At 37.6% G+C, this 21,546-nt stretch overlaps 1 protein-coding gene across 4 annotated transcripts in view; it reads left to right on the top strand.

The window, feature by feature from the left end:
* The window catches only part of LOC122796547 (collagen alpha-1(XV) chain-like), a 1,635,928-nt gene that overhangs the window by 1,055,103 nt on the left and 559,279 nt on the right, over positions 1 to 21,546 (top strand). For all 4 annotated transcript variants that reach the window (XM_044065114.1, XM_044065113.1, XM_044065111.1 and 1 more), the window contains 2 exons: positions 14,163 to 14,225; positions 14,370 to 14,405. In XM_044065114.1, the coding sequence (XP_043921049.1) occupies positions 14,163 to 14,225; positions 14,370 to 14,405 (99 nt within the window). The remainder of the gene's footprint in view (positions 1 to 14,162; positions 14,226 to 14,369; positions 14,406 to 21,546) is intronic.

Below are 21,546 nucleotides of genomic sequence, written 5' to 3'. Positions count from 1 at the left end.
TACACCGATCATGTTGACTTAGCCAACCTGCTAGCAGATAGATTCAGTGAAAACTTCACCCCCCCCTGTCCCCCAAAGGCCCTTTTGATATCCCCAATACTTGTCCCGCACCTCACATCTCCATAGATCAAGTGCTAAAGGCCCAATCCAAGGTAAATAACACAGCTTCCATGGGACCTAATAGTATCCTAGGCTTTATTCTGCACCATCTCCAGCAAGAACTGGATTCACCATTGAGCACCCTATTCAACCACAGCCTTAGTACAGGCTTCATTCCAGCAGAGTGGAGAACTGCTGTTGTCATCCCCTTGCACAAAGGTGGTGCCACTACTGACCCTGGAAACTATTGCCCCATTAGTTTGACAAGCCTGATCTGTAATGCCATGGAGCTTATTATTATGGATCTCATAAACAAGGGCATATGCGATCTCCAAGCACTTGACTCCATCCAGTGCAGATTTATCAAGGATATATCTTGCCTGTTGAACCTGGTTGACTTCTTTGAGACTGTGACTAAGGCCCTGGATGAGGGAAAGTCAGTGAGTACAGCTTACCTTGACTTGGCCAAGGCCTTTGACACAATCCCCACTCGGGCATCATCGAAAGGCTAACACAACTTGGTGTAAATCCCTATCTCATCAGGTGGGTGGCCAACTGACTCACTGACAGGACCCTCAAAATCAAAATAGGCACCTCCACCTCCGATAGCAGACCTGTCACTAGTGGAGTTCCCCAGGGATCTGTCCTGAGACCCCCTACTGTTCTACTTCTCAGAGATTCAGGCAAAGACAAAAGGCCTGTGGCTGACCAGGTTTGCAGACAACTGGAAGTTGGGTGCTGTCATTGACTCCCCAAATGATGTTAACATACTGCAAGAGGGTGTCACAGCAACTAATGACTAGTGCAAAAGTTATGGCCTAAAGCTAAATGCATAAAAATATATCATCATACCCTTCAGCAAAACCACAGCCCCTACTGATTACCACATCAATGGCAACCCCCTAAGCACACAACGTGTGGTGGAGATCTGGGCATTCAGGGTGATAACCTCACATTCAACTATCATGTAGCGGCAGTGGTCAGAAAAGCCTTTTACTTGGTTCATCTCATAAGTAAAGTGATTTTATCCAGAAAAAGGGAGGTTATTACCTCTCTATACTCCTCCCTCATTAGACCAATAATGGCCCGTTTGGTATGTACCTCTCCAAACATCTCCACCAACTGGAAAGGCCACTGAAATACCTCCCAAAGAGAATCCATGTCCTCCAACACCTGTCCTATGTGGATAGGCTCAGATCACTATCACTCTATTTGGTATCGTACAGATTGCTTAGGGGTGATCTGTGTCTCGCCTACAAGGCAATCTCGGACCCTGCCCTACTAGAGATGCTCCATATCCGTAAGTCTAACTCCTCATGCTTTACCTGCTCAAAAGGCTTTAATCTAATATGCAACATCAACAAAACCTGCTGGAGAGACAGTTTTGTTTCCCGGAGGCTGCCCTGTCTCTGGAATACACTTCCCATACATGTCAAACAGAGTACCTTGCTGACCCTCTTCAAGTACAACCTTGATGAGTGGATGGGAATCCACAAATTTGACCCAGGGGTTCCACCTGTGTTCCTCAATGACAGGGGCAACAGGTGCTGACTGAGGTTTCTTTTTGAGGATAAACTCTTGGCTAGACTTGTAAGGGCCCCAGGGGTATTAACCTTGTAACTTCCTGTGATCCTATAATCCTATGATCTTATGAGTTGCAAAACTGCCTCATTAGCATACTACACTGCTCAGCATTTCTCATACACATTTCATTATTTTTATGGCCTTTCACTTTAGTGTAAATGGCCTCAATGGATCTCACCTTTGTTACCCTCATTCGTAAGTATCAGGAATACCCCTATCGTATTTGCACAAGCTCAAGTTCTTGATATCATACATATGTTTCAATATTCTACCTTTAAGCCTTCTGTTGGTTTTACCAATGTAGAACGAACGCACTGTATTCCGAACACACAGCAGCATGTACTAGATGCATTGATACAATCAGCACAGTGAGAAAAATAAAAAACTTCCTTAGTAACAGGATGCATAAAATAATCCACTTTTAAAATAAATTGACAATAAATGCATTTCATTCAAGGAAACATCCCTTTATAGACAATTGATTATCCCTCTTTCTTTCTTGGTATAATATTCTATAGCATAACTTCCTTTTAAGATTTAATTTATTTTTAAAAACAGTTCTTGGAGTCGAACCCAGTATTCTTTAAATATCTTATGAAGTCAGAAGAATCATTTAGTTTTGTTTCAAAATGTGTCTAATATATTTTTTATTAGTATACGTCATAGCATCTTGGAGAAAGGTATTAATAACATCAGTACTTATGATATACGTTTTCATTTCTTCACTAGCATTAAAATATGGATACACAGTACTATCAAGTAAACATCTTAAATAATCTAGAACCTTATTTTTGTCACAGAAAGTATCACCTTACGCAAGAAAATCATTAGAATTCAGAACAGCTGCTGCAGTAATATCATCCTCATTAGTGGTGAGTCTAGACAACAAAACTGTCCCTTCAAAACACATCTTCAATGCAGGCAACAAGTATTTGGCACCTTAATGGCCAATAAACATTCAGATTATCTAAAAACACAGATGTCTAAAAAAATAATCTCATTATTAGATGAAATAGCATCAAAAGATAGATAAGAAATACTTATATTCAGATATCTAACAAACTGTTCTTTCTAATCCTCTTTCACTAGAACCCCATCATGTAAAAATACCATCAACAAACCTAGCTTAACATAAAACAATCTTATTATACTTTTAAGTATCAGCTATAATTCTGGTTTCCCAGTCAAGCACTGCTAGATTTGCATATGTTGATAGCAACAGGAGTACCTATTCTTACACCCATTCTTTCAAGATAAATATTGTTACAAAAGCAAAACACATTATTCTCATGTATAAACTCCAATAAAGTACAAGTGGTTTATATACCTGTTTAGAGTTTACCTGTGATTTGCCAAGAATATGCCTAATTGAATTTATACCTTCATTAGGAATTGATATGAAAAGTGACTTAACATTAATCATAGCAAATATAAAGTATTTCTAAAATTACAGGCATAACATTTACTCATTTTCTCAGCAAAATAACCTGTATCAATAATAACATGCTCAACAGCATTCAAATAAGGTTTTACAATCTGTTCCAAATGAACTGAAGTAGGTTCAGTTAACCAGCCTCATCCAGAAACAACCAGGCTCATAGGGGGCTTTAGCAGATTTTTTATGAATTTGAGGTGAACCATAAATGATAAATAAAACAGGCTCAAAAACTGAAACATATTCAAATAAGTCTGATGTTATTTTAGAGTTTAAAAATACCTCATATATAGATATTTTAGCCTTAGAAATAATCCTGTCAACCTCATTCTCATCCAAAGATAAATTAATAGATATATCATTTAACATAGGACGTGTAGAATTACAATTATTAATATTCTACATAATTACCCTGTATTCAGTGGCCTATCAAGCCCTTATTGGTGATTGGTGCCTTGCCTTTCAGGCTATTAGGGATCCAGCAGTCCAAGACGTATTATATAGCCACAAATCAAGAGTCCCACTAACACAAAAAACAGAGATCTAAACCTGCTACAGCAAGCAAACAGAACACAGTAAAGAGACAGATTCATCACAAATGTTTACCCCTTTTCTAGAACAAACTTCCACTCCAGTTTAAGCAATGTGGCTCTCTTCCTTCTTCCAAAAAGGAGGTAGACCACTGAATGGCTATTCACCCTTGCATGAGTGATCGTTCACTCCTTAAAAATAAGATAAGGTCTAAGGGTGAGCACTGGCAAGATGTAAAGGACCACATGGCCCAGTTGCCTTTTTCTAAAGTGGAAGGAAACAATCATTCATTTTCCAGTTGCTTTATGCATTTATAGGGTCACAGGGACAATAGAGCCTGTCTTAGGCAAAGGGCAATAAAAGCCATTATAAACACACTAAAGGAAAAAAAATGATAATATAGGTGCTGTAGGAAGTTAAGAAGAAGTACAGATAGCAGAAAGATGAAATGAAGGATAGCAAATGCCAATAACACTTTCTTCAAATGTATAAGAGAACAAGGAAAAGTTTAAACAATATCAAGAAGGATAAGATGGCTATCGATATAAAATACCAAGGAGCTGAAAAACAACATTTTTGTTCACCTAGAGGAGTAACTTTGGCACTACAATAGCTGCTGTGGTACTCTGACTGCAGCCAGGAAGGAATAATACTCAGTTCCTGTAGGGTAGCAAAACATAAGAGGAATGAATGCTTGCTTGAGTGATGCTCTCATCCAAGATGAGGTATTTCTCTTTTAGTCAAGAGACTTTGTGTCAGAACACATCTGATAAAATAGTTTCCAGACACACATGAATGTGTGTGCCCTAACAATATGTCTTAAGAGAGGCACAGAGAGCATTAGAGGGACACAGGGAAAGAAGGTCATATGTGAACCTTTGTACGACAAAACATTGAACAATTGAGACTCTAGTACATAAACAAGACTTTCCTTAAACTTCTGTGGCTGGGGTAGAAGAAATAAGGGATATTTGAGGAGGTAACTAGACCTCTTTCAGTTACAAGTTCCACACAGTGCATTGACTTTTGCCCTTAGGTGTAGTCATGTTGTATCTATAAGTGTGATGATTTTCTCAAGGGATTAGAGATATTTGTGTACCAAAAATTCAATAAATCACTAAACCAAGTATATACAAATACTTTTTTCTCCAACTAGATAAACATGTGTACATGCAGACTTATTATTGTGAAAAACGTTCGCTGTCAGTATATGGTCAACTGTTTTTGAAATCTGTGTTATCATTTTTAATGCTGATAGATGAAAATTAAGAGCTAGAATTATTAGGTAAGAGTAGTTTAATAGCATGATATATGTCAATATGGCAGCATGGAGGGAAACCTTAAATCAATCCCCTTTAGGAACATTGTGCAGACAGTAGAAAGCACAAACCTGTTGAAGTTTTCTGTAGAACAACTCCAAAAAATACAAACGGTACAATCAAATTCTTTTATAACACATGAAGTCACACAGAATCACCTCTAGTGCATCATCTGAAAAACCTGCAAAGGAAGAGAAGTCACATACCAATATACACAATATAAAGCATAAAATCACAGTTAATGAATTACATCATTAAAAACATTAAATTAAATTAAATATTTCCAATTGATTTCTATATTTAACCCTTTAGGTGCCAAAGTCCCATATTTTAAGATACTTACACTTTACTTATACAAAAGTCTACATTTAATTAAATGTTTTTTTCATAGTTTTGCTTTTATTTGTAATAAAACTGTAGCTTGCAATATGTTGAAATTTTTTGTTATGTCTGTTTAAAAACTGTTCACCAGCTTATTTAGCTAACCTTATAGGTCTCAGATGTTCCTTTAACCTGTCATTAAGCTTTCTTTCTATTTCTATGATGTAAAATAGTCCACATGGACATTTTAAGGCATATATTACTTGAGTGCAACAACAAGTAAAAAAAAAATCACCAAAAACAAAAGGAACCACGCTAATAGATGGAAATTGTGTTACTATATTCATGTAGGCAGAACAAGTACCAATGAGGTTTGTCCGCCTGATTTGAAGATATAATGTTTTGCTAATTTGGTTATGATAAACAAAATAATTATGTATCATGTCTGATAAATTTCTACCCCCCCCCATATGAAAAAGTAGGTTTATATACCTGTTGAACTTGGAAATCATCTTGAGCCAATGAACAATATTAGTAGCTAATACATTGAACTCTATACTGAAATATATATGCCTTTGGTGTTCCTCTTTAGGTTAATGCTCAGAAAAGTTCTCCTATTAAGTGAGTCCCTTTGATCATTAGCCAAAGCTTCTTTCTGAGTTAGCTTACTAACTTTATTATATGCATTCTGTATACTAGATCTTCACTAATTACATTTTATAAACATAGCTATATTTTCTACTTCCAAAAACGTCCTATCACCTACTACAGACTCCTGTTGTTCTTAACATCTCTCCGTATCGGAACAAAACAAGTGACTAGGGTGAAAATTGTCAGTATGAATATAATCCATTACTCCTGTCATTGATATCATTTAGAGTGGGTCTTATTATTTTCAGTCATAAAAAGTAATACCCAAATAAAGAGCCCATGTATCTTCTATCTGCCCTTCAAACTTCAAGTTATAAATATTGTTTAATGAGAAAATAAAATCTGGGGCATCCTCTTTACCCCCATTACATATAAATCTCAAATCATCTATGTAACAATAATATTTCACCGCATATTTCTGAAAAAGTAACATAAATATAGTTGATTTCAAACAATCCCATCATTAAATTAGCATACAAGGGAGCAAAATATGCCGAAAGCTGTTCCAGCTAGTTGGTGATAGATCAAGTCATTAACCATACAAAAAAAGTTTCATATTAGGTTTTACAGTGCTAGGACTTTCACTGAAAAGCTTCTAACAAGCTTTACTCTGCTCTCCAGCATTCAATTCCCTGAATATCCATTTGTAAATTGTGTGACTCAGATCAAGTAAGGCAATGCTCCCAGGTCAATTTAAATTAGAGATTTGTGCCAAGTAGAGTTACTTGGTTAAAGTGATAAAATAAACAAAGAAATAATAAAATAAATATTATAATGTTACCTCAAACTTATTTTAACCAAAGAATGTTGCAAGCATTTGTAGCTTTGAAAATAGAAAAAAGGTTATAGGACCAAATGGAAGCAGCTAAAGTTAGTAAGGCAAATAAGAGAGGAATTAGCCATGCTGTTAATGGCTTTTTCTGTTGCCTCCCTGGGAATGAATAAGGACTATAGATATACACTGTAAGGCAGCACTGACACAGAGGTCTCTAGCCACCTTACAATAATGACATTTGTTGACATTCGTAAAACAGAAACACTGTTTCCAGAATGCTTGCTAGATTATTCTGTATATGCAAACTGTAATAGACAAACTGAGGTAACTCTGATACATAATAGGTTCATAGGTGGTTACTAGGCTAATGGCCCTAGAGCCCTTACAAGCCTAACCATATTCATTCCAAGTTACCCCAGTTGTCAGTAGTTAAGTGAGCGAAGTTCACAGAGGTATGAATCTATGGTAATTAATACTACCTCTGCCCATTTGGTACAGGGGTGCCACCCCAGGAGTGAATTTATGGTCATCCATCCATTGATGTAAGTTGCATTTGAAGAGAGTCAGGGATTCATGTCAATGGGCTGCTTCATGTAAATGGGAAGCTTGTTCCAGAGGACGGGTAGCCTCTGGCAGATGAATCTTTCTGTCCAGCATGATTTGTTCATATCAGAGGCTAGGTTAAATTCTCTAAAGTGAGTGACCCTCCTGCAGTTTGATTTACAAATGTGTGGCATTTCTAATGGGCCAGGGTCACAGACTGTCCTGGAAGCCAGGCACAGGTCTTCCCTTACCAACCCTATAGAAGACAGAATACATGATAGGGATTTCAGTCTTTCCACGTAGGACTTGTTTTGTGTACCCTCTATTTTCTTAGTGAGAAACCTCTGTGGTCTGTTCGTCTGTTGCAGGTGTCTGGTGAGATTCATGCAAAAGAGAGCATTGTACTCAGTTACTGGTCTGATGAATGCCGAGTATAGTGGAATTGTAACATCCTTAGATCTAGGTGTGATCCCTTTACTTATGAGATGTGCCACAAAGAAGGATTTCCTTACCACTATGGATACATAGTGTTCAAGGTTCAGATTGCTATCAACCTGAGTACCCAGATCATGTACCACTGGGTCTACACTTAGTGGAGTGTTGTCTATAATGCCATTAGCAGGGATGTTAGCTTTCCTGAAAGAAATAATAATGCATTTGTTTTACATTTAGATTCAATCCTTGGCTTTGGCACCAGTCATTTGTCTGCGTTAACGCTCTCTGCAGTATATTAGCATCATTGGGGATTCAATGATCGCTCCCAATTTGCAATAATCAGTGTACTTGGTCAGCCACAGGTTATCCACATTTACCAGGACTTCTGAGGAATAAATTCCAAACAATACAGGCCCAGTGCAGTACCCTGTGGTACACCTATGGTGATTGTGCTTTTGCTTAGAGTAAAATCACCTACTTAGACAATATGTGCCCTGTCAGTGAGCCAATTGGTTACCCATCTGATGATGTAGAGGTTAATTCCTAATTGGGAGAATTTCTCTATAATACCTGAGATTGTGTTAATTGCCTTGTCTAGGTCAAGGTAGGCGGTATGCACTGTCTTTCCCTCATCCTGAGCCTTAGTGATTTTCTTGAAGTAGTCAACCAGGTTTAACAGACATGATCTATCCTTAACAAATCAGACCTGGGCTGGGTCCAGAGTTTGTAGATTATCTATGTCCTTGTTGATAAGGTCTATAATGATTCTTTCCATGGTCTTGCAGATAAGGCTAGCCAAGCTAATGGATCTATAATTCCCAGGGTCAGTTGATGGTCACCTTTTGTGCAGAGGGATTACTGTTGCCATCCTCCATTCTGCCAGAACATAGCCAGTCCACAGGCTGTGGTTGAATAGGGATCCAAGTGGGTCTGCTTGGTCGTGTTGTAAGTTGTTTAAAAGCAACCTTGGATGCTGTCTGGTCCCATTGATGCCATGTTTTTGGCCTTGTAGAATGTAGAGATGATCTGCTCTCTTGAAATAATAGGCTGAGGAATGGTGGCAGGTATACGTTGGGGGATGACCAGTGAGGACAAGGGTATGAAGTTTGCTCCAAATCTGTCAGCTAGCAGGTTGGCTGTTATGCCAGTTGAGCATGGGTGGTGACATCGACAAACATTTCAGCACATAGCTGGGTATTCTGTTTTAGATTTTGGACATAGTTAAAGAATGTCTTGTGATTACCCTTAGCTAGGGAGGATATTTTTGCTTCATAATTAGCTTTGGAGGAATTGCCAAGATCTCTGATTTGTTTGTTTAGGCTAGATAGGGAATTCAACATCTGCTGGACCAGTTTCCCAAGAGACTCGCACTGTGTGACTAAATTTGAGGTGTACTAATCCTTAATGAAGATGGATACATCTCCTCCTTTGGTTCTTTCATGCTCAGTTTATGGTCTGAACATGTTGAAGGCATTGTAGCTCTGCATGGCTGGGGTGGTTTCTGTGGCCTTGAGCCATGTTTCAGTGACTGCACAGATGTCAGCATCTTCCAAGGTGAGAAGTGCTTCCAGTGTGTGCAATTACTTGTTTAGACTCCTAGCATTGAGCAGCAGTACATTGAGTTTATCTAGAGAGGATTTTGTTATGTTGAGAAGTCGGTTATTTTTTGACACTGCCTAAAAAAGGCACAATAGAGGTGGCTAATGCTGAGATGAAACAGGTGCACACCATCTCTGCCAAAGCAGTGTGGCCTATTCACCATGTCGTCCCAAGCTGACAGATAGTGGATCCCCTTGGACTGACACCAGAAGCTAAGCCAATTGTTAAAGCCAATCATTTTTTGTTTGTATTATATCATCATCCTTGGAGAAGGTGGAATGCTGCTTAAAGCTAGGCTTATACCTGCTTGTCACCCATAATCTGAGAGTTGAGTCATGTCTCTCTTCATATAGTTCATAGAGGTATATCTCAAGTCATTCACCCCCACATGGACAATGACAGAGTCGTACTTCTGGTTGAGTGACTTGAGTGTTTAAGTAACTTGACAAGTCCTGGCACCTGTCAGACAGCTAACCGTAACCTGCTCCTTATCCAGCCATGTGAGGGGAACATCTGTGTGTCTCACTATGGAGTCTCCTATGATCAGTACATGGGGTTTTGTGGTGTTATGCTTTCTGTGTTTGTTTGTTGAGACACTCGTGTGTGTGACATTATGTGTTGTGATGTGTTGTGGTTACTTTATGCATTGTTGTGTGTGTAAGTGGTATATGAAGCCACATTTTGTGAGACCTCTGGTAAGTTACTAGTGAGCATATATGAGTTTATGTGTCATGTCCTTATTTAGTGTGGGAAGTGATGTGTGTGTGTGTTTGTGTGTGCTAACAACCTGTTTGGCATTCAATTTGTCTATATGTCAGAGTCTTGCCTCCAATTTCATAGTGTAACTACATCTCTCACATAAAGTATTTGTTTGTTTCAGGAGTAAGTAGTTGTCAGCGTACATGAGACAATTACTACATTGCCTCAGGCTGCCATGTCCATAAGGCTGGCCAGAGAAATGATGGGGAAATGCCTGTCCACGATATCAGGTTCTTACTGTTTATTTTATTAGGGAAGTGAGTGGGTTAATTTGACAGGCCTGTGTTGGAAGCTCAGAAACTATAAAAGAGAACTATATGCTGCTCAATGTGCAACTGATTTGCTCCTTGAGCAGCAGAAAAGCTTGGAAGAGTTCCACTGACAGTCGTTTAGGGAAAAACTGATCTTCAAGACTTTTGCGTCTATACAGGGTACTGTCAACTGCTGCTGCGCAGAGAGCAGCAGAGTGCAAACGCGAGGCTTAAATATGAGCAAACAAGAACAAGTTTTAAGCTAACTACCAATCAGGAAAGCACACAATAAGTCTTCCACTGGCAATTCCCAACTCAGATAGGTTAGATCAGCAGACATCTCCCACAAGAGTGCAAAATAAAGTCAATGTAGAATGGCTTCTTTGGAGCCCAAGTGTAAAAAGACCAAACAAACTAGCTATAGCCTAAGTCTGTCAGATATAATGTAATAAATAAAGTGCAATTAACTACAAACCAGCAGTAGGCAGTACATGTTTTCTAAGTAAAGTGCAGAAAAACAGCAACTAAGTTAAGAAACGACTAAAATATAACAAGAGAAGTGCAACAAAATACTTATTTTCATCTTTTGAGTAATGCATTTCTCCATGTGATAGCAGATTCTCAGCACTCTGTAGTCTGTTTAGGTGAGGATTCCAACAGTGGGATTTGTTTTTAGAGTTTGTTTTGAGTTTACTTCCAGTATGAATGACAGCCTCTATGCAGCCATTCACTTGTTTGTATAATGACTCTGAATAATTCTGAATAGGTAGTTGTATTCTCAGGAATAATGATATAGTCAGATCAAATGAGTCTTATTAGCATCCTTAGATAGTCAGCTGGGCAGAGAGGAATATTAAGAACATAAAGGGCAACACATGTTTGGTCATTGGTAGATCTTAATATTGCTCTACCCAGAAAGATGATTAATAAATTGGCAGTCTGGAAACAAAATTAGTTAAATGTGTATGATATTAGTTAAGAGACAGAAGGCTAAAGATAAGGCACTGATTTTAAAGCTCACAAAAATTACTATTATGGTGCCATAAAGATTAGATTTACAACTGTCCCTTAATACTTTAATAAATATTCACCAATGAACCTGATGGAATTGTGTGCTAATTTGCATTCTACACATAAATATGTAAGTGGGCACTCAGCTAAAAATGCAAAAAGCATCTTAGGAAATGTAAGAAATGGTCTATAACGTTGCAGCTGGCATAACATAAAAAACTTGCAAAACTGGGCAAAGGATAGTTATAACCTTAATGACCACACAAGGAGCAATATGGCTATTATCATTGATGAACTCCAAATGACAAGAGTCCATATTAGGCTGAAATTATCCATATATGATATTTCAAGCAGCCAGACAGAGAGGTGGAGTTGCTACTGTATTGTGCAATGTACAGCCATTTCCTTGAATATTCTTTATAGTTTGGCAGGTTCAGAAAGGAAGTAAGGTAGTAGTAATTGAAAGGAGAGCAGGTATAGTGACACAGGCACTTTCACAGGCAACCTCAGAGGTGGCACTCAACATACTAGTAAGTATGTATAAGAGACTTGATAGGGTGAAGAAATGAGGTGCACATTCTGTCTGCAACATTTCATATAAAGGATTTGTTTTAAAACTGAGGGTCAGTAAAAGAATGAATGACATTATCTCAGCCTATGAGTGGTGAACCTCAGGAGCAAACAGCCTGCAAGGGTACCAGAGGTCAGGACAGTTTTGTAGTACATAGAGCACCATAATTATGCTCCAAATTCAAGCACCTTCCTGGTGTTACAAAGGCACTTATCAATTCTTTTGTACCCTGTCAACCCTGTTAAACACTAGACTTGTGCTCAAAGGGCTCATTGACCACAGCAAAAGAACACTTTGTTCATAGTTTTTTTAAAGTCCAAATGAAGTGTTTACCCACTTCCTAATGTTATTTTTGGGTGGCCACTCTCTCTCTCTCTCTCTGTGGCAGCAGTTAAGGTGTTACTGCTTTCTAAGCTCAGGAACACTTACTGCTACTTGACTTTTTTTATACTTCTGTAGTATGTGGGAGCTTCATGTGCAACAAAAACATATATGATTAGAACATATCACATCCTGATTATGATCAGAGACATAATCATAATCCTGTATGTTATGTTTACTATTTTCCATCAAAATGGCCATTAGTCCTGTGCTGTCCCATACTGCATCCATCATGCATCAGATTCTGTGGTTTTGGCCTATCCCAGGAAAAATACTTATTCTTTGATAAACTTTAATTTTCAGTAATCTATGTATTAAGCGAAGACAAATAGAATCAACAAGAAGGCATGGAAAAACATATCAAATGCATGAAAAAGTATGGTTATCAACTCCAAAGTAACTCAACCTCTGAACATTTAAAAAGGACAGCACTGACCTTTAAAACTCATAGAACATGTTTAGAGAGAAAGAGAGAAGTATTTTATTGTTTCAGAACAGAAGGTCTTTAGATACTAGACTTGTATAGTTAGTGGTACATAGTATTTGTGTAGATTTAGTAAAGTTCTTTGGTATGTATCCGTAAACAGGTCTGTCCTAATGAAGAAAATTAGCGAGAGAATCTAGATTAACCCTGAGGGGAAAAAATCGTAGTGCTGTGCCTAAATCATAACAGGTGTGGGTATGTCTGCAGAATACTGTATACGTTTTTAGAACTAGATTAGACAAGGGAAATCTGGGAAGACAAAAATTCAGTTGCTTTGTTATTATCACAGTATGTCTGCTTTGCACAGACAAGGAAACAATGCCATAAACACAGCTGACAAGAATCAGTATATATGTAAATATTATAACCCAAAATATGATAGTAGAGCGTACACTATTCCTTCCTTTCAGCAGTAATCTAATACTGAAAATGCCATTCAGTTACTATAAAATAAATCCATTCCCTACCCCTTTCTCTGAAATGTACACACACACACACATATATATATATATATATATATATATATATATATATATATATATATAGGTACCGATTTGTTTTTTATTTTTTTTTGTTGTTTTCTTACAACAGACTTGGTGTACTGCATATGAGTTTAATACAGCTCATCTCGTGCTGTGTGCATTAGCAATGTGGTAAATGAGTATTATAAGACTCTAAGTCTATAAAAGATGGGATGCACATGTTGAACACACAGCTAATAAATTCAAAGATCGCTTCGACACTGGAGGTATAAGATTATACTCAGAAGAGCTTAAAACCTGCCATATGAGCACTGTGCAAGTTCTGCAGCATTTATTGGTGTACCTACATCAAACTATACACTGCTGTACAAATAGCTCACCTCCCCCTCCTATCAGTATCACTGTTGTGGATCAACATCAGGGATTAGCCTGGCATATGTTACCACTGCATTTTGCGATGCTTATAGCAGTCAGCTGACGTGCACCCCTAGCTCTCATTACACATAATGTTCATGTGCCGTATAATTCCCAGCTTACACTGACCGATGTGTGCGCACCTCATCATTTTCAAGTCGCCTGACAAAATTAAGGTGAACCCCATACTTTCCTTCATCTACCGAGTGCATTGGCTTCACCCAGTCATGGCTCCAAAGTTCTTGTTTATGTTAATGCAGCACTTTCCACAGTCTGCCATTCTTTGTGTTTACTACCATTTTGTCATGAGTGAATAGTTCCGTTTGACATGTTAGATAAACACATCACAGTTATCATGATGGCCTATTTCACCAGCAAACCTATGAATAGCAGGGAATAGACAAGCTCGTCCTATAAAAGGAAAGTGGATCTGACTGGAATATACTTGTGAAACTGCTGTGTAGGGATAAGTGGATATGCCCTGTTAAAGTATAAATTACCTTTATTTCTCTTCCAGGGTCCTGCAGGTATACCAGGACATAATGGAACTATGGGTCCACCAGGAGAAAAAGGACTCAGAGTAAGTTAACTATTTTTCTGTCATTTTCATTTCAAACCGTTCTAAAAGGTTACTGCTAGAATGTCTGATGTGAGTGCGTGATAAATGTAGTGTGTATAGGTATGCCTAATTTGTATTTACAAAATGATTCTGCTTATTTTATAGGGTGAACAAGGTCTCCAGGGTCCAGCTGGTGCTAAGGTATACTACATTATCGTCTAACAATAATACTGCTTACTGTAAGTTAAAAAAAGACTGAACACACTAGTGAGAAAGAGAGATCTATATGCATCTTTGTGGCTTGAAAGTAATACTTTAAATAAATATCATAGACTGTTTAAAAGCCATATGAACAACGGTCATGCACAGTATATAAACTTCAGGAAGCTCTGTACTAAGTATATTGTTAAAATATGAAAAGAAATTAATGGGATGGTACATTAGGTGTTAGTCTGATGTTCTTTTTCTGCATTTGTCACCCTTTCTGACAGGGAATGCCTTATGATAAGTAATTATATGGAAGCCGAAGGTCATTTCTAGAATAAGAACACTTCTAAGGCATGTCTGAAAATCAGAAGTCTCAATAATGTCCCTTGCTTGGAAGTTTAAACTGAGCATTTACTTAATGCGTGTGCTGGATGATTTATTGTAGGCCTTAGCGATCCATCCTATCGAGGTGCATGAAGAAGCAAAGTCTAAATTCCTTTAATGACAAGATATTGCATTTGGCAAAAATCCAAGTAAAGAAACTAATCATACAATGCATTAGGTTCAGTCATGAATTATAATACAAAAACAGTTCAGCAACTGTGTCTCGTAATCAAAACTGTTACTATCAGAATTTAAGGTGTGTTAAGAAAAGTGGGTGATACTTCTAAGTACTGCTATGTTTGAAGGTGGGGGTGCTGCTTTTATTGTAAAGAGTATTTTATGATTTGACTGCAATAAGTGTATATGCCACAAAATCTAAGACTTGTGGCACTTTCTGCTTCCTGGAATAATTAGCAGTATCTGTGGAAATGTAGGTTGCACACTTTGTACAACTATGAGGCCAGTAGATCAAAAGTTTGTGGTTCTATCTTTAGCTCACTACAACTCATATCAGTGCTGACATTGATGTTCATATTTAGCGGTATGCTGCACTTTTGAAATGCACTCCTACTGACACATTAAACAGAAGTCCTGGACACCACTTCAGATAGGTGTCATAATCTCTTGGCACTTGTGCAATAAAGAAAATAGGAGGATTATTTAAAGGACAAAAACAAACAGACATAAGAAAAATTACCATACCATATCCATCATTTTCCACTTCACATTCTCCCACTGACTTCTACAGGAAGTAATAAAAAAAACTGAAACAACTGTTAAAGCTCATATAGATGCCCTATGAATACAGTTGAGGGTGTGTGTGTGTGTGTGTGTGTGTGTATGTATGTATATATATATATATATATATATATATATATATATATATATATATATATTTTTGTATGTATGCTTTAAAGTCAAGATTTGTTAAAAAGCAGTCAGAAAACCAGAAAATTCTGCCAAGTCCTGGTCTGCTGTAAAATGCTGAGTATTATTTTAGAGATTTAATCCTCTGAGCTCCTTGTGTAATGCACCCTAAACTTACCCCCAATTTATTTCCAGCTTATTCAACTTTTAAAAATTTGCCTTATAGTTCCAGGGCACATCATTCATTGCTGACCTCCTGTCACTGTTAGTCTGGAGTTTGTGTAGTCTGCATACCTAAGCTGTGTATGCATGGAATATCGCTGAGTATTCTGGTTTTGTTTTGCCTCCACAAAATATGTTGGTTCATTGCCTATTCTACAAATGCTCATATGTATTACATTTATCTTTGCACTTGTGTCTTCTGTCATTGCTGAAATTTTTTTTATTTATGTATTGACATTTGTTTACCAGGAAAGTCTCACTGGATAATTGTATTTATGTTCAGCTGAGGCCTGGGAGAAAAGTTCCACTAATGTAAGAAAAGAAGTTGCATATACATAGGTGAAAGTTGACATCATATTACAATATAATGTAAATTCATTGATTACAACAAACATTAATACACATACGACATTTTGAAAATTATCTGAGACAGATCACTTCACTTACCCAGTTAAACAAATGTCTTACCTTATTGTACACAGATAATTCTGAGAATGAAACTCATCATGGAAAATATTATTCATTGCAGTGGATAGTGACACTGCCAATATTGTTAAGAGTCAAAAGTCAAAACTTCTTGGCAGGTGTTTTTTAGCAAATCCTAACATAAATGTATCAGCAATGAAGCAAGGTAGTTTCATTAGCTGATGACTAATGCAGTGCCAGCATATATACGTTTATACTACCTGTGTATATTTATTTATCCTAATAGATGGACACTGATAAAGGGGTATGATAAAGCTGTTGTCTATTATGTGAAGTATAGGTATTTTTGTATATCACTGTTATACCTGCCGCATCAAGGATATATCATCACTCTCCCTGTGTCACCAAATATTCATCATTACTTCATACATACCACCATTCATTGCAACTCAGCCTCATTTACAGTAAAATGTAAATAAATAAACTTTATCAGATTTTACCAAAGTGCACACACAAACACAGACAGATGACCTTCTAAATGCAGAATTATCTACCTAAATCTACCCCAGGAAATAAATCTGCCCAAATTAGAACAAAAAGAGATAGAGACAAAGACAGGGAAGTTAGCCAGTTGGAATATGGCATTATCAGCAAATTGGGCCTAAAATTTAAAATACTGAAAGTATCTTTATTTTATTTATTTTTTTGTGTTTGTTTACTGGGAAAACCCAACTGGGTAACACCCATTTTCAGCAGAGGCCCTGGGAGAAAAGCTCTATTTGCTTATGTTGTATTATACTAAGTTCCAGTTAAACAAAACTAGTTGCACTTTTATTTACATTTACACACAAACAGGTGGAAGTTACCAAAGAGAAAGTCCACATGCAACTTTGTGGATTGTACCAGCAGCAGTTATGAATAAAAATTGTTTTATCATTTCAGTGAGAACTTGAGAGTATTATTTTAAGGAGAGCATTTGGAGAGTATCGTACAGTGAACACAAAGTCTTAATCCTGTGATGAGCATGTGTAGGAGCAGGATTGGTTAAGATGTTGCTTAAGCAGTGGTTTAAAAGTATTGCGATTGTCGGACAGTGTTATTTGTGTGGGGATACTATTCCAGAGTTTAGCAACGTAATGGGTGTAGAGCGAGTCTCCTGCAACATTATTTGACTTTATGTGCTGCAGTTAGTTGTGACTATGTTAGACAGTTGTGCAGTTCGAGCCAGTTTAATTGCTTTAAGCTATGACAATGGTGGATCCTATGAGGGCAAATTTAGCTATTTTTATTGCAGCAGGAGGCAAGTTTCTTTCTTTGAGTATTGTTTAAGTTTGTTAGGATAGGAGTGGCTTATAAGAGATTCGGCTAGATTTATTCTTGCAGTATCTGTAAGGAATCCATTGATCCTATCAAGGGACCCTAGTTTCTGGTGTGTAGATTTAATGGTGTATGGTATATGGTGGTCATATTTCAGATTGTCATCTATTATAATGCTTAGATGTTTACTGTGAGTTACAGTTTTGATGACAATAGTTACTGACTTTATGGTAAAAGATTTCTTTTGATTTTGGCAACTTTTTGAGGTGAAAAGTATTAACTTAGTTTCCTTGGGGTTGAGTAGGAGGTTTGATTATTTGAGCCAGGTTTCTACAGAGGCGAAAGATTTTTGGATAGTGTCTTTAGAGCTTATTTATTGTTAAGGCCGCACATATCAATGCTGAGTCATCTGCATACTGAACTAAACTAGCATGGTGAGTGGAGGTATGGAGGTTATTAATAAATATATTAAATAATACAGGACCCAGAATAGAGTTCTGAGGGACACCTGTAGTAAATGGTTGAAATGATGAGTAGGTTTGTTGCCATTTAATAGCTTGTTGCTGTCCGGATAGGTAACTAAAAAAAACACAACAAGGAGTATTCTGAAAGTCCTATTGAGGAGAGTCGAATGAACAGTTGCTGGTGCGAGACAGTATCAAATGCCTTTGACAAGTCTAAGAATGTGGTGGACACAAGCAGACCATTGTTTCAATGTTGGTTTAATAGTAAAATGTAGCAGTAATGGTACTGTGCTGGGGCCTAAAGCCATGTTGTGTTTCTGAGAGCAGGTTATTTGAGGTTAGGTATAGTATCAGCTGCAAATGGATGCATTTTTCTAATATTTTGGAGAGGGGAGAGAAAATTGCTATGAGTCTGTACTTAATAAACTCTGTAGATGTGCCACCTTTGTGCAGTGGTGTTGTTGTTGTTGTGTCTTTTGGCTTTTCCTGGTTAGGGGTCGCCACAGCAGAACTCCGGTCCGCTAATGATTGGTAGTTGATTTTTACATGCCGAGTTACCAGCCCTGATGCACAACCTTCAACGAAGGTACGCCCATTCACGCATGTCTCCACGCAGAAGACGCTCTAGCTGAGAATCGAACCGGACAGCATCTTACTGTGAGGCGAAAATGCTGCCGCAGCACCACCACCGCGGATTACCTTTGTGCAGTGGTGTGATGTAGGATTTTTTCCACAGTGATGGGACGTATCTTTCTGCTAAGGACCTATTAATTTGTATGGACATAGGAAAGGCTATGACTTCTGCAGCCATTTTAGGTAGCCTTATAATAGTTGGTCTACAGCTACAGTAGTTTTTTTAGTTTAAGGAGCAACTTCCTTATGACCAATGTAGTTACTGAACTAAATTTGAAGTGCTGTGGTTGGTTTTGATTGGACAGGGGTAGAGCAAGGGGTGCAGATGTGTTAGTGTCTAAGAGAGATAATATTGATTGTCTAGAGTAGGAAATAAACTGTGTGGGGATAGAGTCTGTCGTATTGTCTGTTTTTGGAGAGGGACTGGTGGTTTTGTCAGGGTGGCGTAGTTTATTTAATGATGACCAAAAAAGTTTTGGGTTGTTTATATGTTTGTCTTTAAGCTAACTAAAACACAAAGCTAAACATTAAACCTAAAATATATTATTCGAACCCTCACTGTATAATCACAATAACAAAATGCTACATAAAACATACAGAACTTCTGACGTTTAGCTGAAGTCCACCCCATACACAGCTTATTAATAACCAGTGGAAATCCCTATTCAGCAAGCAGCACAGGCATTTATCATTTCCCACAGAAACTGAGTAACAGTAATTCAAAGAGTATAAAAATAGATTAATAAAATGCATGGTGGGCTGGTTTGTGTGATACATAAAATACCTTGACTGTATGATTTGTCAAGGTGTCTGATGGATGGAAGAAAGAGTAGAGTGGTGCCCTGATGCAGTGTGGAAGAAACTGGAGGTTAGATTCATTTCAACAGAAAAGACAGTAAAGATATAAAACTTCCTGAAGCTGATAGTTCCCCCATGTCAAAAAGATGGGTAGAGACATTTGATCATGTCAACATAAAGGCATGGATGTGCATTTCAAAACCCATTTTATGCTAACTCCTTGGATATCAACAAACGTGGTCAATGGGATAGCAGAGTCTCAGGAGAAATCCCTGTTTATCTGCAAGGATAGTGATGGTCTCATTTATGTCCCCGCTCCTGGTTCATCCAATTTGCACCTTCAACCCGCAGGCGAACAAATGGGTTAACAGGGTGGCCAGGATAGAGATCTTATGGTCAGATGGACAGCAGAGGAATAGAGCAAAATGGCAATAAAAGAGCAAGACTTGATGAATTATTAAGGACTCACAGTAAACACTCCCTTGTACCTTATACGTAGAGTACCCATGGACACAAAAATGCACAATAAAAGGCTGAGTACAGTTTGAACTTATAAGTGCATCCTGAGTACATCTTCAAAGAAATGCATCTGTTCTGTGTGTCATCATAGCATGTATGTACACTTTCCAGGCATAATTAACCAGCATGTTTCGTCATAGCATATATGTACATTTTGTAGGCATAATTAACCAGCAAGCACTGCATGCACCCCATTATTCCAGATACAAAAGCACACCCAAAACATACCTAAATCAATAAATCCCAACAAAACACAAACCCATTGTAAAACAACTAAATTTAACATTAATAGAAACAATTTTAAAATGAAAAGTTTTTTTTTGCAACTCTCCCAGTTAGCTGAACATAGCAAAAGTCTCACAGTTGTAATACGTAAACATGCATATAAATTAAAATTCATAAGAAACTTACTTACAGTATACAATTTACAGTCAATACACCTCACCATGTAAATACAGCAATATAAAGTGGAAAAATCCTAAACTTTATACATCATCCAGCTTTGTCAGGTATTTAAAGCGATTTCATGATGTTCCAAAATCTACCTGTGCACCACAGCATGTGGTACATAAAATGCCAGACATTAGTTTCACCACATCAACAAATGTTTTTCATTTATTTAGTAAATGGAAAAAGAACACATAAAATTTATATTTGCCATATACTCACATCACTGAGTATAAACAGTGAACAGTGAACAGTCACCTTAGTGGTGGGAAAATGTAAATGCATCTACAGACTTTAATGGGGTCACCACTACATATGTAAAGAGATGCTGTGTTAAAGTCTATGGACGTATTGTACGTTATCTCAAAGTGACGGCACCATGGGATAGACAATGTATTGGAGCTGTGGTTTAACAAAAAGTTAATGAAGGTTTTTTTTAATTAAAATATGGCCCAAAAATGTAAGGAACAAGAAGAGAGAAAATGTATCACAGCACTTGACTCAGCAGATATGAATGTCAAAATATTTCTTTAAGGTTCGTTCCATTAACACTGGCTAGGTACCAGACTTTGTCCTTGTTTGTTGTTTGCTGTACTTATAGAAGAGGCAGAATGTGTATTTTTTTATTTACTTTCTCCCTTTTCTCAGATTTTGTGTGATATCAAAGTTAGTATATATAAAACAGCTCAAATGGTGTAGTAGTACATTACTCTGACTGTGGTTTACAAAGCCCTGGGTTCAAGACCTGGCAGGGCTGATAATTTTTCTGGTTTAAAAGCTCGCATTTGCACTTGTTTCCCACCTTTCCTGTAACTAGTCTAGTCCAGATACAGATTTGTTGTATCCAGGACTGTAAGCTTCTGAGCCCCCCCAAGCCTTTCTGTGTTGGAGGGAAGCCTTCTTGCTCATCAGCGGGAGTGGTAAACACTAGGTTACCCATCTACCTCAAGAGGAGTGGTTTCTGGCCCAGAAATTGTAGTTTATTGGCTGTTTGGGCAGTTTTTTCCATCTCTTTCAACTTTCTGGCTTAAAAGCCTGTATTTGCGCATATTTCCTGC

This window comes from Protopterus annectens, chromosome 3.part0 (assembly GCF_019279795.1).
Source record: "Protopterus annectens isolate FY-2018-M chromosome 3.part0, PAN1.0, whole genome shotgun sequence".
Classification (NCBI taxonomy): Eukaryota; Metazoa; Chordata; order Ceratodontiformes; family Protopteridae; genus Protopterus; species Protopterus annectens.
Note: the sequence above shows the minus strand (reverse complement) of the source record. Positions and strands in the feature narration are given on the sequence as shown.